At 40.9% G+C, this 24,811-nt stretch overlaps 1 protein-coding gene across 1 annotated transcript in view; it reads left to right on the top strand.

Moving 5' to 3' along the window:
• LOC138491506 (alpha-1,4-N-acetylglucosaminyltransferase-like) overlaps positions 1 to 24,212 on the top strand; it is a 234,769-nt gene extending 210,557 nt beyond the window's left edge. The window contains exon 3 of the mRNA XM_069618040.1: positions 23,118 to 24,212. Within this exon, the coding sequence (XP_069474141.1) occupies positions 23,118 to 23,693 (576 nt within the window). The 3' untranslated portion in view covers positions 23,694 to 24,212. The remainder of the gene's footprint in view (positions 1 to 23,117) is intronic.
• The last annotated feature ends 599 nt before the right edge of the window (positions 24,213 to 24,811 follow it).

Below are 24,811 nucleotides of genomic sequence, written 5' to 3'. Positions count from 1 at the left end.
TGGATTGGTAAAGTGTTTCCTTCCAGTATGGAATACCACTTTAAACTGGAAGAAAGGTTGATTTTCAGAAATAGAGAGGACCCCCAATTACCAGTCTGTTGTCCTACCGCTATTACTGTCACGTCTGGAATTTGGTTGTTCTGGAAGTGAAATTCTACTTGGTCAGAGTTCTGTTCAACCATGTGGCATGTGCCGTTTAAACTAACATGGTTGACACTCTGTTTTAATTTTATTGGTCGGCTAGTCTGGGTCCAGAGGACCTTGTTTACGCAATCTATTAGGGGTGACAACCTTCTCAGGAGGTCATTCCCTAGTAAACAAGGGGTGCCCTCTGGAGTCACTACTATGACCGGGTGTTTCACCTTGTGTCGCCCAATTTTAATGTCCAAATCCGCAGTCCCCTCGACGGGAATTTCCTTCCTGTCAAAGTTCTGAGGTTGTCCAGGAAGAGAGGTGAAAGGAATTTGATAATTGTCCCCCCTTCCTGAATTTAGTTTGTCAAAGGCTCTTTTGGACAGAAGGGTAGCTTGGGATCCAGTGTCCACCAGTGCCAAAATTGTACCCTGCCCCTGTACTTGTACCGGGGCATAGTATCTTCCCTCCTTCTCCGCAAGAGGGCACAGGTAAAGCACATTTTTGGACAACTGGTGTGCCAATTGTCTGGTTTTGGACATGCAAAGAGAAGAGATTCGGGCAGAATTCTGTGGAGAGTCTTGGGAATCTGAAAGAAAAAGTTGGCAACTAGAAATGGGAGATATTTTGGGTTCCCCTGGTTCCGGTTCTGGGCCGCCCCCCTCTTTTTGGAGGCAGTCACCAGATGGGTTTGAACCAGGGGATTTTGATTCTGTTGGTTCTGGGATGAGATGATGGGCGGCGCTAGCTCAGTCCCCACATCTACCCAGTCTGTCTGTGAATCCCTTGGGACCCATTTTTCTTTGGGAGGAGTTTCCCCATCTCTGAAAGAGAAGATCCTTTTCACAGGATCCTCTGAGGATCCCTCTCCCTCAAATTGGAAGATCTGTACCTCCTCCTCAAAGTGAGTCTGTTTGGGTCCTTTGTTTCTCCTACCTCCTCTCTGCTCCTTGGGTGGCAGCCTTTCAGGGGTAGGAGATTTTGTTTCCAGTTCCTGGGTTTCCAGGGGCTGTTTACAAGTGGGGAAGGATGCTTCCTCCAAGGCTTTATACCCCCCTTCCCCTTGTTCCTCCTCCCTGGCAACCAGTGGGTTATCAGGGTGCTGCCCCCGTCATTGTTCTAGAGCACCAGGCCCAGAGTTTGGGGCATTCTGCGCCAGAATGCTCATCTGAGGGTTCTGTTGAGCCCTCAGCATGTGCCCCCGATCCGGTGCCATATTTTGGACCTGGCGCTCTAACTGTGAAACCTGCTCAGGCTGATATAGGGTTCTGTTTTCTCCCCTGGGCTGATCCCGGGAAGGGTAGCTATGCCTTCTTTGGTAGTACCCCGGGTTGGGAAGATTTGGGTAACCCTCCACCCTTGACCTCCCCCTCTCCCGGATTAGGTTGTTGGGCTCAGGGAATTGGAGAAAGAAGGATGGATGATTTTGGGGTTGGAAATTGGGTGGATACCTGGGAAAAAAGTTCTGTCCAGGATTTGGTGAATTTCTGCCCTCCTGTGGGAAGTTAGGAGGGAAGCTCCCTGGGTTAGGTGCTTGGCTGGACCCCCCCCCCTTGGGCTGGAGGAGTCCACACATAACCCAGGATGTGTCGGTTTCCCTTGTAGCGGGGACTTACATAATCAGGGGAGTGAGGGATTCCATTTGTGGGACTACCTCCTTGACTCCCTGTCTGTGACTGGCCTGAGGGCCTTGGCTTGGAATTATTCCGTGCAGGCAAGTTTTTAGGCCCCTCCATCTCCATATCTAAAACGGGGGCAACCTTTACCTCTGCCACCTTGGCAGCAGCAGGGGTGCTGGTCGGTTTGGGGCTTTTCTGCGCATTACTTTTATTTCTATGGGCTTCTGCACCTCATAGATTCGGGTGGCCTGTTCAAAGACCCAGTCTAGCAACCTTTTCTCATGAAAATCTCTCACTAGCTGGGTCATGATGTATTTGGGCAAGGCATGGAAAAAAGTGTTAACAAACTCTTTACTGTCCGTGCGCGCACTTTTGGTAGTCTGCGTAAAAAGCACGCTTCAACTCCTGCACAAATTCTTGTGGGGCATGATGCTCCCCACATTGCAAATTGTAGGCTGCTCTGCAAGCCTCTTGGGGATTTCGTTGAACAGAAAAGTGTTTCAAGATGGCCTTCCTATATGTGGACCATCTTGAATGATTCTGGTCCTCCAGCCCCGCAAAGAAACTGGAGTATTCTCGGGAGAATGTCCATTTGACGTACTGCATGCAGCTACTGCTGTCTTTCAAATGGAAAGTCTCCATCATTTGCACAAAGAGCTCCAAGTGTTCCCACACAGAATACTTGGCGTTCTTGTGATAAGGCATGATAACACTCCCGACTGCCTTAATCTGTTTTAAGGGGTCCTTAAGCAATGCCCTTTTTGCCTTATTGGCCTTCTTGCTTCGGGTAACCCTGGTCCATTCATCCTCTGACTCAGAAGCACTGCTCCCAGAGGTGCCCGTCTGATCTTCCAGGTTTTCCTGGATTCTGCGAGTCTGGGAATGGTCGGCAGAATGTGGGGACCTATTCCCTTGTGTCCTGGGATGCGCAGAGGAATCTTCAGATTCCTCCTTGCTGCCCCGATTTGATGGGTACCCCCTCACTGACCTAACTGGGTGGAGGTTTTCAGAATGCCCTTAGAGGGCCTACTCTCTTTGGGTTCTACATTAAATTGCACTGTACTTGGGTGCCCATACCCGGATGCCCGCCCATCCATTCCTGGGAGGTACTGGTCTATGGGTCCCATCCTTTTGGCTGGATAGTAATCTGCCATCCCCATGGCCCTGGGCTCCTGTGCACCATGGGACATGGGGGTGGCAGAGTCCAAGGACTGGGAGAGATGAAGGCCTCTGGTACTAGGGCTCCTGAGGTTATGCTCAGGTGTTTCCCTTTCCCAGCGAACCTCATCTCTGTCAGCCCCTGCTCCCTGTTGCCATGCAAGAGCCTGTGCTTTCAGTTACTCAATCAAGGCCTTACTAGACTCTATCAGTCTCTCCTGCATGGCTACCCTTTGCTGGAGCCTATCATTGTGCTGGCAGAGAGCCTCATTCTCTCTCTGTGCATCCTGGTTAGTCTTGGAGTACTGGGCCAGTCTTTGCTGCAGGAGGGTTACCCCCTGAGTACCATCCCTACTGGCCTGCTCCTTTCTTGCCAGAGCATCTTCCACCCTCCTGGTGTTTTTGATTGATTGATTGATATTGTATTTCTATCGCGCTCGTACACAAGTGCTCTAACAAGTTCTGATGATATTTTTGGAGGTCACCCAGTCCCTGGAGGGCCAGGTGATTTTCTTCCATTTTCTTTTTTACGTTGCAGACTTCCTGGCCTAAGGTATCCCTTTCCTGAGTAAGAGCCTGCATCGTGCCGCCAGGTCGTCCCTCTGCCTTTGAAGGGCACCAGCTTTCTGGCGCTCTTCATCAAACTCTGCCTGGGTATCCAGGTCTTTCAAAATCAATGTATTGCTCTCCTCATTTTCTCTATTCAATTGGCTTTACATGGTGGCTACCTGCCTTGTGCATGCCCTGTTGAAATCTATCTGTTGCTCTAGCTTTTTCTGGCTTTGCAGTAGGAAGTCCAAACCTTCTTGATGCTCCTTCTGCAAGGCCAGAATTCTGGTATCCTGGTCTGCCTTTTCCTGTTGCAGGATATCCATATCCTCTTTTATTTTAATGATATACTGTCTACTATCATTTTCTGACTCCTGGCTCCTTCTGCAGCCTCTGCTCAGAAGAGTCCAGGTCAGATTGAGCTTTCTCTAATGCCATCAGTTGCCTACTTGCCAGATCTTGGCCTTCAGTACATTTGTCCTGTATGGCTCCCATATATAAATATAAATATGCCGCTATCTTGGCAATCTTGTCATGCTTATCCTTGGCTTTAGGGGTCATATATAGTTCACTCAGGGCCACATGTAAGGGACCCTGATCTCTCCATGTATCTGACCCTGTTGCAGTGATCTGGGGTGTGATTGCCTGCAACCACCCCGTCTGGTCCTGCTGAATCCACTCACCTCTCACAAATAGCATATGTAAGAGGTGCTATCTCGCTATTTTGATGTCTACCAGTGTCGACATTCTGGAAATTGATTTTCTTCCTGACTTACAGAAGTTAGTATTTTATTTTGTAAAACAGACCATTTCTTTAGAGCGTTCCTTTGAGGAGTGCTTTTACAGCGTAACACAGCGTGGTGATCCAACAGGATTTTAGTATCCTGTCAGTTAGCACACTGCGTTAAGCTGCAAAAGTGGTAGCTCTAATCCAGAATCCCCGGCTCCGAACCCCCACTCTGTACGTGACTTCAATCTAGCAATCCCACTAAGTCAATGCCTAGTCTGGAATGCCCAAAGGAAGCCCTTATTTACATATGTTTATGTCAAGTTCTTAAATCTGGGTGATGAACCCTTACATAACACCCCTCTCTTTGAATCTCCCTGACCTCACTGAGCCAAGAAGTAGGTTGTTTTGCAAATTAAAAGGTTTATTGGAAAATTAAACAATATATATAGATCACACTTTTATGAATAAATTAATATTTGATAGCACGCTTATGAATATGACAGTGATCAACAGTGGATATATTACAGTAGCACAATTCTTTTATTACTTAGGAGTTGGTATAGAAAGGATAAGGTAGCAGAGAATACTTTGTATGGTTTCAAGGAAAAGCAATGATGGAAATAATGCAGCACAGAAATAAACTGATATGGTTTCAACAATAGATAAGATGATCACTTTTTCCCCTGTGACAATTCACTCCCCCCTTATGCAATAGAAAGAGATGGAAAGAAGAGCACACAGTTTTCAGGAATACAATCAAATGCAGTTCAAATTCCAGTTCCCCCAGCACGCTTAGAGAAAACGGATGATTTTAAAACACAGGCCAAATACTTTTAAATGTGATTGCAATGAAGTGAAAAATATGCTAAAAATGATTTTAATTCCCTATAGGAGATTCTGGGTAGGTGATAGCTACTTTGAATTAGTTCAGGTCAACACTAGCAATGATTCAGGAATGATTATCAGGTTGAAAACGAATTTCAGCAGTGGAAAGCAAGAAGCAGCTATTTTTACAAGTGGTGAAATTAAGCCAACTTGCAATTCCCGGCAATTTTTCCATTGGAAAGCTTAGGTTCTTAGCTTTAAAATGACGGTTAAATCTCGCTTCTAGGACATACGGTTCAAAAGATACAGACGTTTTTGTGGAGGTAGATTTTCCGAAATGAAGTCAAGATTTCAGAATGACAGGTGACACTTTTGCAGCTTTCAAATCACAGAATGGACACACAATTTCTATGCAGTTCTGGACAGTTTGAAATGGTTTGAATAAGATTACTTTAAACTAATAGATGGGTTCTGGACAGTTCTAGATTCTTACTCCTAGTTTTGGAAGGGAATGGACCTCGTCACAGATCTGGTCAGGTTTGGGCTGCGGTTCTCTCACCACAGGACGGTCTCTGGCGCTGGTTCTGCCCACATCAGGGCCTCTGATCTGCTATCGGCACTGCACAGCGGTCTGGTCTGGGTCTGGATACAGCTCTGCTTTCTGGGTCGGGATATGGTTCTAGCCAGAATCAAACAGCTCGCCCGGCTGTTGATTAGTTTGGTTAGGTTGCTGGATTCTGAGGCCTGCTGAAAAGAGTTCAGCTTTTGGGTTATGCCCCTGCTTAAGGTTCTAGAGCTGGCTTCTAGAGTCTGGTCTCTGGATCTATCTGGGTTTGAAGTCGTCCGGCAAAGTGCTGCGCAAGAATCGATGAGTAGTGGAAAAAATGAGTCCCCCTTTGGGTCCCAGCAGTCTCTTTTTATGTATTTTGAAAGTAGGTGGGAAGGCTGACTTTCTATGCCCAATCCTCTGAAGATGCTGATCGGTTAAAGGATTTACTGTGACCTGACTGGAGAACAGAGTAGTGAGCCAGAATGAGTCAGAGTGATGCTATGTTTATGGCTTGGCTGAAAGAACACTCCCCCTTGCATTTACTTAGAAAACAATTTTTCATAACCAAATATGCTTCCCAGATACACATGTTGTTGAAATTACGTGTACACTTCACAAATTAATTAAGACAGGTCTCTGTTTAACCCTGCTATTTCTAAGAGCTTGGGTTCAGAAATGACAACTTATTCGCGATTTTCATGGGTTTCTCAATATTGGGTTCGCCCCAAACCTTACACAGAGGTACACACCCTCTCTGCGCATATGACAGTAAGTTCTTAGGTTTCTAGCATAAACACAGCAGTGACAATATTAATAATTATGGGGTTTGGTCTCAGAACATCCCACAGCGTCCAGCTTAGTCTCAAATTGTGAGTACATTTTTCATGTTAAGAATCTCCAAATTGTACATTTTTGTCCGCTTGGTGTAATTAGTTATCAGTATTCTTATAAAACATACATTTACTCTCAATTCAGTACACCCATTGGTTTGTCCCCGGCCGTAGAAACTTGGCTTGACTCAGAGGTCAAATGTCTTCCCATCCCCCAGAGCAGTGTTGACAGTTCACACCCAAAATCAGCATACCCTATTCAGCTGAAGGAATCCTTTGTCCTGTTTTTCCTGCCAGCAGGGGATCAGTCCAGGGTGCCACCCTCCATCTGATTAACAGGACTATGTGATTTCCTGCCTTGTTACTGAGAGGACTAGGTGTTAAGACTTCCCGGGGACAGCCAGCCTTTGAAGTCTCAGCTAACTCCGGGTACAGTTTAGCTTCAGAAATACAGGTCTCCTGTCGGAATTTAGATCACCAGCGCCGGTCAGTGGCAAGCACCGGTATTGCACTCATTTTTAACAGCTGCCTTACCAGTAAGCAATCCTCAAAATATACTTTGTTCAAAAATGGATGCACTTCTGTGGACCTCAGATTCATGTAGATTCTTGCAGGAGAATGATGTTGATTCCCCCAACAAGGAGGTGGGCTCTTTTTAGTGGTTTTGGTGAGCCCTAATTTTAGCAATTTTTGACATAAAAAAATGAATTTGAAACAGCTCTGGGTTGCTTTTAGCAATCAGTATTGCTATTCCCAAATGGTTTCAGGCTACTGTGTGTGTAGCTCAATGGTAGTTTTTGGCAGTGACCTCCTGTGCTCACTAATATAGCCAAAAGTGGGTGGCAGCCTATTCTTTAGATTTTTACTGTGCATTTTTGGCTGGTTTTGAGCTAGCAGCATGCTTTCCAGTGGCCATTCTGACCGTTCCGCTGCCAGTAATGCACAATGATGTTGCAGGGCTTAGATTTGTGGGTTGTCACCCTCTCGGTATTTGCCATCTTTTGCCTTATCTTGAACTGTTGTGCTGAGTTATCTGTCACGTTGTGCGGTCTGCCTTGCTTGTCTTGTGCTCTGGTGCTCCAACTTTTATCCCTGTGGGGAAGGGAAAGGGCTGTCATGTGTGTGTGATTCTGGTCAATTGCCTGCCTTAGCTTGACCCTTGTATTGGGACATGTCAGGTAAATGGCTCTGGTGTTAGTTCGTTGTCTGCCGTGTTGTGTGAAAATGTTTGTGTTGGAAAAAGGGAGACAGTGTTTTGGAATATCCTATGTGGCAGGATTGGGAAAAGGTGCTGAAAGGAGGGGGATACTATGTCTCGCCCACTGGTGTCCCACTCCCCAAGGACCCAACTTCCAGGTGATCCTCCCTCACTGGTACACCCCCAGGAACTGGATCCAATAGCGATGGCCATGTCCTGCACACCTGGATGACAAATCCCCGGGGACTAGCTAGGGAGACACCCTCAGGTTTCTCACTGCGGCCTCAGGCGTACTATTCCACTACCTCACTCCTTACCCCTATTTTAATTAATGGCCATCTCTGCATAAAATCCTACCCCTACTTAACTTACAGTCAAGAAAAAATATATTAAATCAACTGTCAACTGAATCACAAGCAGACACACTTATTTCATTACCGAAACAAGTTGAAAATACTGTTAAGATTTCTGATGCGGACGCAGGTTCAAATGCCACCACATCTTTCCTTTCTCCTCCGATCCACTTGGATGAGCAAGTAAAACTGTATGTGCCCTGCTCATTTGACATTTTTTCAAAAGAGAAAATTGCCCAAACTGTGACAAACAATAAATAAAAGATATGTGTGAATCCACTAAACTAAAAAGAAAAGTAGCCCAACACAAAAAAAGACCCAAGCTAAAACAAAAACGAGGCGATTCATTAAAATATTATCCACACCTTGCAAACAAAGATAACTAATGTGAATACATTAATATGCAGTGATTAAAGATCCTACTCCTAAGCAGGATATTATATGTATAGTAACATCTCAAGTTCCAATTAAATAAAAGCCATTAGATGACCTAATTGCTGCCTAAATCCAAGGGCAAAGGACAGTAAAGGGCAGTCTTTGGAGTCAGCCTCTGAGTGCTGCTGGAGGAGGAGGGGGTTAATCAGTTCCACCGCCTGACTGCTGCCTTGAAAAGCCTTCACACACGGCGAAGCAGCGGCGAATGGCGGTAAAGGGCAGTCTTTGCAGTCTGCCTCTGAGTGCTGGTGGAGGATGAGGGGTTAATTATTTCCACAACCTGACTGCTGCCTTGAAAAGCCTCCACACGCGGCGAAGGGCGGTAAAAGGCAGTCTTTGCAGTCTGTGCGGCTCTGCATGGATTGAAGGCTGCATCACGCCCTAGCCTTGCGGTCCACAGCGACTGCTGAAAATAAGCTGTGGTTCACTTTGGAAAACCTTTGGGACACGGGCACAGTAGTTGCAGTGCAGGCGGCCCCCGGAGGAGGTGAGGCACTTTTGGGACACTCTACATTTTGTTTTCTCCTGGCCTGCCCTCTTTTGCACACTGCGCATCATGGCTCCCCAGCCAGCATTAAGTCTGGAATTTTTACTTTATTTGTCACGCTGCCTGACCGATGTGCTTTTTTACTCTTCGACACACGCAGCCCATTCTCCCTAGAAGTACTCTGAGCTGGGTGTGAGCTGGGTGTATGTCTGAATGTGTGGCGGAGGGTTGGTCGACTTTTAACCCACCCACCCCCGTCCCCCAGCCTATGTTTCATTTTTTTTTTTAAATCAGCAAAGCCGTTTGAATAAGGGAACCGCCTGTTACCAGGACTACCCTCTTTGTGTACAGCTGTGACTTCCGTTATGACACTTTGGCATTAAGGATTTCATAAAATCGGCAGTGTTCAAAAACCATGCTCCTACTGAATGTAAATTGAACCCTGATGATGTCAATTAAGTCATCTGTTTATCAGCTGCTATAATAAGTTATATTTTGGCCTTGGATATTACCTGGTAGTTTTCATATTTGGAACTTGGCAGTGGCAACTTTGGAACTTTGGAACTTGGCAGTGGCAGTTGGAGGTCAGGGGCGGAGAGACAGACTAAGGCAGCTCCTCAAGCTGTCGGGCGTGCCTTGCCCTCACTGTCTGCCCTTTCCTGAGCTGTTGGGCATGCCCTGTCCATGCTTTTGGCTGCGGTGACCTTTCTTTTCTCTATTATAGAGTTTGCTGGAAAGGAAGTGGAACTGTGTCTCTTATTACACTATTTTTTTTTACTTTCTCTCCCTGATTTCGCTATTTAGGGTATTAGGGTTTTAGGCTGCAAGTGAATCTCCCCCCCCCTTACCCTAGCCTTATGGTACAATTTTGTTTTGACCTGTGCTCTTAGTGCATCTCTACTGATACTCTTTATACTTCCCCCTATGGGGCTTTTTAACTAGTGCCTGTGTGTTTTTATCACTTTGTGTGAATCATTTTACTTTCTCTGCATTTGCACTTTAAGTAACATGCTCAGTCCTCCTATTAATATATATTTTTTTTGGTTTAAAGATCCTAGGACCTTTTTCCCGTGAGTTCCATTCTGGTTTAAGTGAGGGCTGCTCTTAGTGCTACTGAATTATGTCTAAACGTAAGGCCAAAGCTCCCCCATTGGTTCCCAATAAAACTAAAAAAAGCAAGCCCTGTGTTTCGGGTGTGCCAGGAACCCAGGATATTACCGGCATCAATCCTAAATTGAAGCCTAGAAAAGGTATAGGTTCCCAGGTCAATCATGGTCAATCAACTTTAAATGAATACCTTATGAAAATGGCAGGCAAATTGGAAGAGTGCATCCAACACACAGAAAGAGCTATTGAAATTGCTAGCCTACCGTCTAGTGCACATGGTGAAAAAATAATGCCCCTGCTACCCTCCCCAAACTCCTTAATCCCCAGTCTCTCACAATGTCTCAAAACTACATTGAATAACCATCATTTGGAAATTGACCCAATGGTTGGTGAAAGAGGGAGGATTCTTGTTGGAGGTCTAACTTATGAGGAAGTGAAAGAAGCTGTCCATACGGAATCTGCCCCCTGTTGTAGCACGTAATGATTCTTTGGAGTCAGCTTCAAGTGATTTTAGAATTTTGGATGTGGTACTGGACAGAAAGCTAGCCCCGGTTTTAGAAAAAATAGGGGCCCTTAAAAATTCTTTAAGTACAACCCTATGCATTATGGTTGACCTATTAAGAGGTCTAAAGAAAGATATTATGGAAATTAAAGAACTTGTTGTAGAACACACAGTGTTAGCCATCTCTGGGCTCGTACTGGGACATCCTGCAATCTAACTCCCAAACTCCTCAACCAAATTATATAGGGGTGGGACGGTGGCTCATAATCCTATAGTCACTGCTTTACCTATTGTGCCTCCAATACAGCACAATGTTGCACTTTTGGAAGGCACTCTTTGGAAGGGTTCAAAAATAATGGGGGGTATCTGCGTTTAATCCCTGGTCCTTCAGGCAAAATATATAGGTTTACAAAAAACAAGGGTTGGACCAATGGATGTAGATGACACAGATTATTCAAAACATATTATTATACATTTTAATCAATAAACACATAGTACATTATTATATGCAATGCTTTAAAACCATAAATAACAATTCATCGTCATATACTTGATATATTCAACTTTCATCCACAATCCCAATTACACTCATTCATTCAATCACTTCCTAAAACAACAGATTTCACTCAGTGTACGTAATTTATTGTTCTCTTAATACATCTGTTTCCAAAACATAATTATCATGAATATTATTTGACCCAGTTTTAGCTTTCAGGTGTCGTGTTTTTTGCGTTCAATGTATTAACCAGATTATCTTGCATAGTCGTCGACATGTGTTTCGGTCCACATTTTAGTTTGCTGTCTTTCATTCTCGAGACCTTCTTCAGGACGTAAGGTACAAACGATTGGGTCTGCCCTTATGTTTGGAATGGTGTGAATCAGTTTTCAATCTAAAAGACATGCATAAAGTGCCAATATCCCGTGTCATCCCATATTTCTTCACTTTAATTACTATTTTTGTCATGTGTGTATAATATGTATTAACACACTCAACTACTCACTCCCATGTGTCAATTCACTGGATGGCGAGTAGATTTATGGAACCAATCCTTCACAGTGCCTATGACTTAATAAAGACCCAGTGAAACAAACAGAGATACATCTAAGTCCTCTGTATCGATTCCCACTACTATTTAAGTACATGCATACAATTCTAAACTTACTTTTCTTTTGTATTTATAGCCACAGCAAACACATTTTCAAAGTTCTATTTGTCTTGATGTACAACAGAATTCCCCTGGCTCCAGGTACCTATAAAGGCCAGAATATTCTGTAGTCTCTTGTATCATGTCTGTGTCACCGAAATATATTTTGGGCTATGGCGAGACTCGCTACGTTTTGCGAGGCAGTTTTGAAGATTTTGAGGTAAGCTAGTGGCATTTATTGTGCCTCGAATGCAGCTGTTGTTGTTTTTTTAAAATGAAGGGTAGCTTTTTGCATATGTGCTCCCGCGAGAACACTATTTACAAGAGCGTAGTTCCAACAGTGATTACATCAGGATAGGAGGTGTACCCCTGCCTGTCCTAGGTTATGCTGATGACATTGTCATCATAGTGTGTACTCCCATTGCTTTACAACGTCTGGTGGATGTTTACACTGAATTTATGGCTACACACAAACTCTCAGCTGTTATGGCTTGTAGGAGCACAGGTGTTAAACACCTCAAGATGCGGAGGATACTGAGTGGTGGAGAACCTATTCCCAGTGTCACTAGTTTTGTATATTTGGGAATCTGCTTCACTGAGAACTGGCGAGGGTTCGGTCATGTGGACAAACAAAGTACGAGGATGAGACAGGCATTGGGTGGCTTGTCCCGTTTCCAAAACGATTGTTCAGGGCACCCACCAAAACAGCCACCAATTATGGGGCTGCACTGTAGGGCTTTGAACATATTTTAAGTATTGAAAAAGCTGATAATACCTTTCTAAAAAAACTACTTGGGTTACCGCAGTCAGTGCCAAATTATTGCACCCATTTAGAGCTTGGGTGTCCTAATATTGGTGATGAATGGCTAATGGTTAATGGCCCCCCTTGTGCATTGGCTGGTGTTATGGTCAAACCAGAAAGCTGTTCTTTCACTTAAAATCTTAATAGCATTGGTGAAAAGCCCGGCTGTAAAAAAAAATACTGTGGCTTATGTATGTTCAGAAATGTGTGAGTCAGTTAAATTGTGTTAGTCTCATCTGTCCTCCAGCCTTTTTGATTCTGTGTGATGTGAGGGCTCATAAGCAATTGTTTTAATCCATCCTTGAGTCATAATAGAGAGTTCTCTGAATTGGGCATTAGTGCAAATAGAAGGCATGTTGTTCTAACCACTGCAGACACTATCCACCCGTATCTGTTACATTGTAACCAAACCTATGACTGCTGGGTACTTACAAGAGCGCATTTTGACTGTCTATGGTTGGGAGCCCAAACAAAAAAATTGGTCTCACAATGTTCGATCTGAGGCTTGTCCTTGTTGTCAGTGCCCAGTGGAGTACCTTTTCCATTTTGTGCTCTTTTGCCCTACTTACTTGGACTTAATGAGGAAAACACTCTTGCCATTATTGAGGTCCGCCGGAATGTCTCAAGCCAGGCTGGCCCTTTGTTATCTACTGTCTGCTGCTACACTGCCCGTCGCTTGGGACTCGGTGGACTATTTGAGAAAGGCCTGGCATCGGAGAACCAAAATCATTTCTCAAAAATCATCTGAATATTGACAATTTATTGACTACTCAGGTACTCCCCTGGTGGTTTTGAATCCGTATACACGCACACACTTTTTAACCTTATCACCTTATTTAATGTGTTTTTATGTTTATCTCATGCATTTTGTATTGTATCTTATTCTGCATTGTCGTTTATGGAAAATGTGTTTCCGAATAAACGTCTTCATGAATTGAGGAATTAGAAACTTCTGAAAATAACAGTCAATCTAGCCTGACTGTTTCACATATGTCCATCACTACAGTTAAACCAGGAGACGTGAATCTAACTAATGACAAAATACAAGATGGAATAAGGAGATCTGTTTCCCATTACATCTCAAATGGTCAAGATAAGCCACCTGTATCTGAGGGTTCTCATTCAATTTCGATCGCAATTCCATTTTACCAACCAATATTAACAGATCCGAGAAGTGTGAACCCCACAGTGGCAGTCCCCTATCTTAAAAAAAAAAAAAAAAAACATCTCTGGAACAGAATGTACTCCTGCAAAAGCCTAATCCTCTAGCATGGAAGATAGTAAATAAGAACAGAACACTATCTTATAAACAAAAACTCTATAAAAATTGTCATTGACTAGTAATCAAATGTCATGAACATCCCTACTCTAAATTTGATCTCAATCGTTCAAGTATATTGTATATATGCAGGGATACTCCAAAGTTAGAAAACTTCATGTCAACTGACATAGACGCGATAGAGTTTTTAGATGATTGTGATCTCTCTATTGCACGTTTATTCATTCGTTCCGGAGCAATAGCAAATATTATTTGGAGAGAAAGACCATCCTTGTATGAAATGGGCTTTATATTAAATCAAGAGCTTCAGTGTTGGATACTAATGAGGCACAACCACTCTAAAAAAAAACTCTGAAAATCTATGTCTCAGAGAAATCTAAACTTGTGTCTTCCCATCCTGAACAGTGCAACTTTAATTATTGCAATGATTCAAATGTACATTACCAGGCATAACCATGCATAATGCAGGAAACTGTTCACCTTGTCTCCTGGAATACCCGTGGCTTCATATATTTCATCAATTTAAATTAAGCCAACTTGGGCTTATATGATATAGTTATTTTGCAGGAGAAATGGTTACCAGATCTACCCATCTGGGATGCATTTAATGTAGTTATTACTCCAGCTATAACACAATCTAGAGGCCGCCCAATGGCGGGCTTACTTATCACCACTAAGAACTATACAAATCCTCCACTCCATTCATCCAAGTGGTAAAAATTGAAAAAGATGTATATAGTTATAGTAAACATCTATTGGGGCAGAAACCAATATCTTTTTTGAACATGTCTCTCTTATCCTCGATAACATAATGACCGAAAACAACATCAATTTTGTCCTGATTGCTGGAGATTTAAATCTTCACCTATTACCTATAGGGAATGAGATGTGTAGAGAAGAAGAACACACATGGTCTAAAATGATGCAAGAAAGGCAGTACATAATGCTCAATGGAGCCATTAATGGTGATACCCCGGCCAATTATACATGGCGTAGAGACTCCACAAGAGCGATAATTGATTATATTTATACTAACCAAGAATTTTTAGACATAAAAAATTCCTTAGTTATCAAACCAACAGAACTAAGTGATCATGATCAATTATGCCTAACATGGACGTGGAAGTGTTTAATGCTCAAAAAACAAATGACCACTATAGAGGAATTATCACAGCAAATAACACCGGAAATTGCCTCAAGTGGTCGGAAGCAACCCTACTGGAATTTAACAACCTCAAAACAGTTCAAAAAGGAACGTGTTATGTAACATCCATGTAGAAATGTATGCAAACTAAAAAAAACATTCCAAAACAATCTTACAAATACATACTTGTCTTTGAAGGTATACTGAAAGACAGGAAAGCGACCTTAAGATGATCAATTCGAAATCGAAAACATCTTCCACTGTTGGCAAGATTAATTGAAACATGACATCTAAAATTGACATATAAGAATTGGACACAAGGAAGTAAAACTTTGCAATACCAACAAGACAGTGAACAGATGTTGTTACGCATAGCATCGAAAGCATCAGCTAATATATGGGTGTTACTGAATGAAGCAATCTTTAAATCTCAAGCCTCTGTTCAAATTAACCCTATTTCAGAGACTGCATTGAACAATTATTTTCGAGAGGTCTATGATTCCCCACTACCTAAATGTCAACTAAATATAGGAGAGCAAAATTGGAATCACAGGATCCTTTTTGATCGTAATGATCTTCTACACTATACATAAAAACTTAGTATATCGAGGGCCCCTGGACCAGACTGTCCGAATAATAGCATGTTAAAAAAGATGCAGCTATATGGGCCTCTATCTTGGAACACATCTTTAATGAAATCATGCTCAGAGGCATGATCCCACAATCATGGAAAAAATCAATAATAATTGCATTGTTCAAAAAAGGAGACAGGATGGACCCTGGGTCTTATAGACAAATAGCCCTCCTTGACTGCCCAGGGAACATCTTTGCCCGTGTGGTGCTCAAGGAATTCAATCAATGGTTCGTCAATGAAAAATTACAAGATCCTTATCAGACAGGTTTTATTCCAAGTCTTGAAACTAGTATCAACCTGTTTACTTTAAATTCTCTTATATCTCATGACCATCAGAAGAAGCAGCCTCTATATGTAGCTTTCATAGATTTTAGAACAGCTTTTGATTCAGTGCCAAGGGACGATTATTTTAAAATGAACAAACCGCGGGTGCCCCTGGAACCTCTTAAAATGGCTATTTGAATTTCATGACAATACATCAGTTCAAATAAGATTGAGTCAAGTTGACATATTATCCACTCCCATATCCACAACAAGAGGGCTGAAGCAAGGATGTATTCTTGCTTCAGCCCTATTTAACTTTTTTATATCAGATGTGGATATTGGTTTGTTGGACACCATCTTTGACTCTCCAAAATTGGGAGATCATGTGATAAAATGGCTTCTTTATGCAAAGGACCTTGTTCTGTTTGCAAAAACACATTGAGGTGTCTGCAATATGTTAAAAGTCTTGGAAAAATATGCATATAATAACATGATCATGATAAATACGTAAAAGATCCAAATCATTCAATTTGGAAATCAGTCACAATGGGTTGCAATAAACAACTGGAAATGAGATAACACAAGATTACAAATAGTCTCAAATTATATCTATTTAGGTATAAAGATAAATAATCATCCTGCTGACTTACCTCACGACATAAGTTTAAAAATGAAACTCTCCACAACAGTGTCTCAAGCACGTATTATCAATAATAGATATTGAACATTTTAAATTTCTCAAACTGTAATCTATTATAAACAGAAAGTCATGCCCATACTCATACAGATCTGAGACCAAACGCTGGAAAACTAAGGTTTATTGGGATATAATTGAAGGCAAATATTGGAGAACCTTGCTCAATCTACCATCTTCTGTACCTATACCCATAATTAGATATGAGGTGGGTTTAATCTCAATTCATGCGCATTAAAAGTGGAAATTGTGCACCTTATATCGGAAATGTTTGGCTTAAACAATTGGCAATGGCCTATTGACAATTCCATCAGATTATGTCAGGATCTCTCAAAATATTTTCATTAGATCTTGGAAATCTAACGTAGAAGAGTACTTGCACTATGCAGACGTTTCCAATGAACTACTTCTCACCAATCCCACTAATGCTAAAACTAAATTCTGGGAATCCGATTGGACTAGTAACAGGAACCAATGTTTGACATACCAAGACGTTAAGAGAAATTCATTTGCTTTAAAACAATATGGAGTTATTGCACCCTATTTAGAAAAATTGCCAAATCGTCAGCATTGTGCTGGTCTACTACGCTTCAGATTGAATTTATAGTGAACTAGGGAAATGTTAGCATGATGGTATCCACTTACACAACTAACTGTACTGTGTCGATATTGTAAAAAAGCGACTGAAACTTTACAACACATTATGGTTCAATGCCCCAATCTGTAATCAATTATAATTATACACTTCAGAAAGTACTTTGAGGCATATGATGCTGGAGATGAGCAAATGTTGTGGAATTATCTTTTTCACATACAGTCAAGGATCCTAGGTTATGCAATTATGAACTACTTGAAAGTGTTGAAACTGGAAAACATTGATGAGACAATTGAAGAACGTAATGTTAACTGATTGACATCATGATATCCACATGTTGAATATGATAGCATGAAAGTACAAGTGTTTTAATTTTTATAAATCACTGAATATGTTATTGTGTTTTATTATGTAAATTCATGAGTATGAAAATTGTTAAATTGTTATTTTGTTAAATGAATTTGCTTGAATTGTTAATATTATTTTTAAGTGTATATTGAAAGGTTGACATTTTCAGCCAAATCAATAAATACATAAAAAAAATAAAAATAGACCATTGAGTCTGCACAGACGTGAAAATACTACATAAAACATACCTTCCTTAAAGACTGTGCTGCCAATATCAATCAATGGATGATCTAGGATATAACTTGCAATTTGTGAATAGTGACAGCATATGCAAGAGATAGAGAAAATTGTTCTCTCCTTACATACATGTTTTTGAACAGAAGGAAACGTGCTATTGTTCAGCCATTTTTTTAACTTCTGTAAGTTTGCCAAAGTGGATGTTGACAAACTGAATGTTGTTGTCATGGGGATAGGTCTGGAAGCCAACTGTACCAATTGCTCCATTAAATAAACCTTGTTCTACATCAAGGATACATTTCAGAATTACTCTGCTGATTAGGCACAGAGTTAATATTTTCTCCAATCCAGCTCTGCTGGAGATAGATTTTTCTAAGATATTTAGTTATGTTGTTGCTTGTTGACATATAGGTTGTGTCATGCTGTGCACTTCTAGTTTGTCTGTGAAGCTGATATGCAGTATGGGTTGTATTTCTTTTATTTACATTGTCTCATTTAATTAACTACAGCTTGCAAGGGTTGGCATTAAGGACATGCATTTTATATTTTGCTGAGTGAATGGTTGCATGCCATCAGGAGCAGATGGGTTTTCCCCATATAGCTCATGGATTAGTCTACTATTTAGGATGGATTTTGCATCTTTAGTAAGCATATCAGTTTTAATGCTTTTAAAAATGTTAACATAGTTGAGGTCTGCAGACTGACACATATTTTGAGTTAGTGCACTGTACTGAAAATGCTATCAGAGATTTACATTTCCAATGCTGCCGATTGTGTTGCGGCATTGTTTTTGTTCTATTGTTTTGAAAATAGGTTGACCTTTTACTGGTGTTAAATATAGGAGGTCTCTGAAAACAATAATGTGTTTTCCTCCGAAAAGGTCTTCGTAGTCAGTTTTTGGTATTACTACTATTTAGGATGGATTTTGCATCTTTAGTAAGCAGACTAGTTCTAATGTTTTTTAAAATGTTAGCGTAGGTGAGGTCTGCAGATTGCCACATATTTTGAGTTAGTTCTCTGTACTGAAAATGCTACCAGAGATTTACATTTACAATGCTGCCAAGTGTGTTGAGGTATTGTGTGTATCCTAATGTTTTGAAAATAGGTTGACCTTTTTACTGGTGTTAACTGTAGGAGGTCTCGGAAAACAATAATGTGTTTTCCTTCAAACAGATCTTCGTAGTCGGTTTTTGGGACTTCTTGCATTCTTAGGTGAATAAAAGCCAACATGAGGTTGGAAATCATGCTTACATCCTCTATTAAGAGCACTTTCATGTATTGCAGAATTCTGCATACTTCGGTAGCAGCTTATGCTGATAATTTGTAGTATTGTAATTTGTTTTGAGGTTCTACTGGAAGAAGCAGTAGTAGGTGTAAAGCTACACCTCCTATGTTGTAGAACAGCCACAAGGTTGTTGTTTGTTAAGTTGTGTAGAAATTGGCTGATTATTTTAATTAATCATGTTGGTTAGCCTTTGGAAGTGGGAATATTTCTAAGTTATTAGTGATATCATGTGATGGCATTTGGTTATTGTCAAGCTTTGTGTTGCAGTATGTGCAAAGCATTGAGGGGTCCATTATTTTGTATTTATTTTCTGCTGTTAGATATAATGCTTATTTGAACAATTAGGATTCTTCATTGTCCTCTATTTTGTAGGTCATATAAACTGTAATTGTGCTGTTTTTATAAAAAGGTTATCTGACAACAGACACATACTTGGTCTGGTATTTCAGCAGATGTATTTTGAAACTGAACTATTTCTTTTTTTATTTTTTGTATATGTTTGTTAGGAGGTTGGTGTGCATGAAGTTTTCAGTAATGTTTTCTGAAGTTGCTGAATTGTCTAAGTGAACTTAAATTCCAAAGTGCTTACTTTGAATGTGCTCTATCTTTTTAAGGCGTCCTTTGGTGGTTCAATGTAGGAGAGTGATATTTAAATGTTGTAGTTCTAGAGCATGAATTTTCGCATTGTATAGTCTATGCACAAAATTGCATGTAGCGGAATGGTGTGTTTCTAACATTTTGATGTGGCGGAAGGTGCTTTTGCAAGCAGATCCCAAAATGCAGACTAATGAATCTCCTTGCAGACCAGGGTGGTTGCGCATTGGAGAGGAGTCCATTGTTTTGTTCTACTTTTGTCTTTTAGTTTGACATAGGGATTTAGGAATTGTCAAAAACATTTGAAGGATTGATGCCTTACGTTAAATGTTGAGCTGCATGCACATTTGTATACTGGATGGTTTGTTTGGTTGAAAGGAACATTTGGTTGAAAGTTTGTATGGGGATGTTTTTTCAACATGGATTTCTTGTGCCATAGTGGTGTCTCCTATCATTTCATACCCTCGACCATCACTGTCTATGGCAATGGATTTTTTTTTGTTCTTGTTTATACCCCTCTGCATTGAAATATGGCTTTGTGCTGCATATATGAATCCATTAACCTTCACATAAATTTGAAGAGGTATCTATATTGACACTGCACATGTTTAGAAATACTTTTTGTAATGTAGTAATTAACTCAGTTAATGGTTTCTGTTCAAAATCCATATAAACAATGTTCTCTTTAGTAGAAATGTGCTGTCAATAAGAGCTTGAAGGATTAGTCTCCTGCAGTAGTTTTTAAGGGGAGATTGTGACTATTCAGCTTTTGTGATAGGATTGTGAAGAACTACGGTGGAACTACAGTGGAACTTTATTTGTAACATACATTTTTTTTTATTGCTTTATAGTGGTTATATTAAAATGGGTACATATAGTGGTGGATCAGGGATGGATGTGGAGGTTTGCACTTAGGTTGGTATATGGCTTGGTTTTTGTTTTGCGTGCAGGTATGCTGTGGCCGTTCCTCAAGCAGCTCGATTCCCTTTGCATTTCACCTAGAAATGTGCATTTTAATCCATGAATAAGGGGAGCGCGCAGATTTACTTATGCGCGCAGGCTTGCGCAGTGTCGTTTGCGGTGTGTGGCGTTTGCAGTATTAATGCCCTCTTTTCCATGAATCGGGCCCTTAATATAGAACATGGAAATAACATAGATAGCATCGATATATCATTTGTATTCCGGATCATTTTGAATTGTGTAGCCCTTTTTGAAAAAGCATCCACAATCCAATTCTTACAAGCAAAAAAATGTGCTCTTCATAACAAATATAATTCATGAGCTAAGGCCACTAAACCTCTTTTCAGCAAGTTCGTTCCGCAAAGGTGTTTACATTGGAACAAGCAAAACTGAAAGAAAAGAAAAAAGAATAATTATAAAACAAATAAAAGAAAATTCATAAAATATATTACATCAACATAACCATATCAATTTAACTCAGCAATTGTGCTCAGTTTTCACCAAAAACAGTTAATCGCAATGAGATTGGTAATGCATGCATAGCAACATTTGTGTGAAACCAGAGGTTTTCAGTCTTGAAATGATCGCAGCAGATACTGTGCTCATTTCGGGACAAATCCATAACCCACCAAAATGGTAACCTGCACCAGACTCAAATTAACAGAAGGAGAAATGACCCAAAAATGTTGGCATGCACTCTAACTCGTCAATATTCTGAATAAAATTGAGCAGAAGACTCCACATATAAACACATGTGTCTTAAGTATGTTTCAAGGAGTATGTTAGCTTGTCCATACAAGATGATTCCAAAGCTTCCACCAAAATACAGAAATGGTCAGTGGGGGGTTAGTTTCTTTCACCATTGAGCTACTGATACCTTACCTGCAAAGGAATTTGACTGGTTTGATCCTGAGAGAGTGCAGAGGAAATTGCTATAGTACCCACATGATTAACTAGGGTATCATATGGTAAATTCATTTGAATGACCTTTTGAATTAAATCAATCATTTCATTCCAAAGGTAAAATACCTTGGGACACCACACCCTATGTGTAAAAGGCTTCTTACTGGCCCACAATTCCTCCAATATTGGTGGTGAATTGCTGAACATACACTATGTATTAGAGCAGCGACCTTGTTACATTGAACTAGGATCTTCCAATAGCTTTCATTCCTTTGAATACAGCTGAATGACCCTCTATCCCAAATTTCAGACCAAGTATTTTCTGTAAACAGATGACAGAGCTCCACTTGCCAATTGCCCACATAGGATTATTTCTCATTTACTTAAAGAGCAGGTGAGTTAGAAACCGTCATGCAGCAGTTTCTTGAGGGGTGTACTTGTTCTCCCACTCTACTTCCTAATATTATGCTGAGTAATCCAGAGTTGTATTTGAATGTAAGAAAATATATCAGATTCCATAAAATGTAAATGTCCGTAACAGACCTAAAAATCCAATGGATTTCCATTGTGGTATAGCTCGCCTAAACCTAATAGCCCCCCTGCCTCTCAGCGTCGAAATGCAACTCTGGACATTCCATGGGAAAAAGGAGGTCCAAAACACAGGAACCAGTGGCAAAACACAAGCAGTGAACTTGTATTCTGAGATATCTCTCATGTAGTATGATCAATTAAATGTAGATAAGAAGTCCCCTGAAGGATTCTCCCTGGACTTAGTTGCAACCCAAATTAGATCACTGCCAACATGTAGTGCAGATTTACTCTCTAAGCGCATGGCCAGAGAAGCTAATTTACATTCCAAAATACTCCTAGGCTGTGAAGAGAAGAGTTACCTGTGAAGAGGTTCCTGTGAATGCCAGGAGTGATGAGACTGTCCCCAATTCTAGGCCGTTTAAGGTTACTACATTAAATTCATGGAGTCTACTTTTGCAGATCAATCTATCGATCCTGCATTGAATCTGGTGCACAACAGGATTAGGTATGTCAAAAGAGAGTGCTTCTACTACATGCAAGATATCTGGTAGTAGATTAATTTGAACACTTTTGAGCCTACCTATTAAAGAAATCTCCATATTGGTCCTTCCTTTCAAATCCTGAGGGGCAGGGGATAACAAGCAGGGAACATTTTAATTATAGGAGAGATCACCTTTTTATGTGATATTAAACCCCAAGCATCAAATATATTCAAGCTTCCAAGGAAATAGGTCACTGAACATTTTATTTTTGCGGGCCATTCTGATAGCTCATATGCAGATTAGTTGAATCTGGAAAAATGTCAAATCCCTGTGTTTTGTTTTTTGAATCACAGTATTGTTCAATATTATGTATCTCTGTGAAAAGCTATCTGCTTGCCTGGAGCTGTTTAACACACTTCAGGAAATCCTGGTAATTGTTGGGGATAATTTGAATGTTTAAGAAATACAGTGTCAGCCTAATTACTTTTATTGAATTATCAATGTAATCGTTACATGATGGAATGTAATATTGTGAATACAATTGGTGTGTTATCAGTCCTGGTGCCAGAAGGCTTTACATTTTGTGTTAAAATACCCAATTGTATCCTTAAAGAAAATGCAATGATTTCGTCCCACAGCAGCTGTGAAATGTTCAGCTATTAACCAAACCTCAATGAAAAAATGTGAACCAAAGTTAGAAGGAGGTAACACTGCTAAAATGGCCACTGTTGTCTCAATTTTGCAGGTGAATCCAGCCAAGCAGCGGTACTGGACTCATCATGTGTCGGATGCTTGCAGGGAAGTGCTGCTTTGGAAATATGGTGGTATCTATATGGACACAGATGTCATCTCTATTAGGCAGATACCAGTAGAAGACTTCCTGGCAGCTGAAAGCCCTACACTCTGCAGCAGTGCTGTACTTGGTTTCCGGCAGCATCACCCCTTCCTTTGGGAGTGCATGGAAGACTATGTAAAAAACTACAATGGCGACATTTGGATACAGCAGGGCCCATTACTTTACACAAGGGTAGCCGCAAAATTCTGTGAGATGCCAAATTTTGAGAAGGTTGGAGATGCCATGTGCTCAAGTTTTTCTTACCTTCAACCTAAGAGGTTCTTCCCCATCTCCTATGACAAATGGTTTCACTATTTCAGTGTTTGGGACAAGAATAGGGATATTTTTAACAATTCTTATGCCTTGCACTTCTGGAATTATATGAATAAAGAGCAGCGATCAGTGACTGCTGGAAGCAACACAGTTGCAGAATACATCTTCAAGAAGTACTGCCCCGCCACATATGACGTCTTTGTGAAAAGTTAGGCAGATAGATAGCAAAAGCCAAGCACAATGGTCAATCAACATTTGGTTAATTATGCTTCTGTGTAACTATGATTTAGGTTGCACTGTGCTCTAACTTCTGTGATCGGAATACACAAACGATGGTAGGATTTCTAGAAATATCATGTAATGTTAATACCATTTATTATCATGAATCACTGATGGTGGACATGATAAATAGTCCCCAAAAGAGTTTGTTTTTATGGAAAGCTTTTTTCCACAGGTAGGTGGGTTTGGGACCTTTTCTTACCTTGATGTGATGTGAGTATGATAATGTCTTCACTGTTTTACACAACATTTGTCAAACTCTTAGTTGAATTGTCAAGGCACTTTTCCAGATATTTTACTGACATCTGCAACTCGAACCACTGATTATTATTATTAGTATTGTGGCATTTATTGAGCACAGACCTAGTTTCCAGAAGCAACAGGGTACTTTCTAAATCATAGGGGAAAGTATACGGCAAGTTAAGCAGATGATAAGGGAACATTACAAGGGAGGGGGGTGTTAACAAGAGGGAGCGGGCGGGTGGGTAATTTAGCAGCACACGATCTACAAGAAACCAGGGGAGGAAACGGTGAGGATCAGATTGCCCAGTCTCAGGTTACATGCGGAGTAGAGGGTGTGTGGACCGAGCAGGTAGGGAGTATTGTATTTCATTTTTTAAATACTAGTATCTGTGTAAAAATCACGAAATACTCCAGCCCCAGACTTTAAATGGTCCATTAATTTCCCTGTCTTAATCACTACTGCATAGAAACAACAATACAGCTGTGTACATGAGCACTTCATTAAACCCTGTACAGCAACTATGTCTTCAGATTTTCAATAACTTCTTGCATGTTCCCCCTTAACCTTGCCATGGCGTGATAGAAACTCATCCCAATGTCAATAGAAAGGCTTTGTGCACCACAACGTGGCTGATTGCAGCATGCGTGCTGGAATACAAAGAAAATAATGCAATCCAAAATATTCCAACAGTTTCCCTTCCCTCCTTAATGCCATTGTAGCTCAACCTTTCTGTGGCGCCCTTATTTGAGCCTGTGATTCATTTAGACGTCTGGATCACTCGTTCAATCTCATTCCTACAATCACGACA

This window comes from Ambystoma mexicanum, chromosome 10 (assembly GCF_040938575.1).
Source record: "Ambystoma mexicanum isolate Mex_15411 chromosome 10, UKY_AmexF1_1, whole genome shotgun sequence".
In the NCBI taxonomy this organism is placed as follows: domain Eukaryota; kingdom Metazoa; phylum Chordata; class Amphibia; order Caudata; family Ambystomatidae; genus Ambystoma; species Ambystoma mexicanum.
This window is presented reverse-complemented; position numbering and strand designations above follow the sequence as displayed.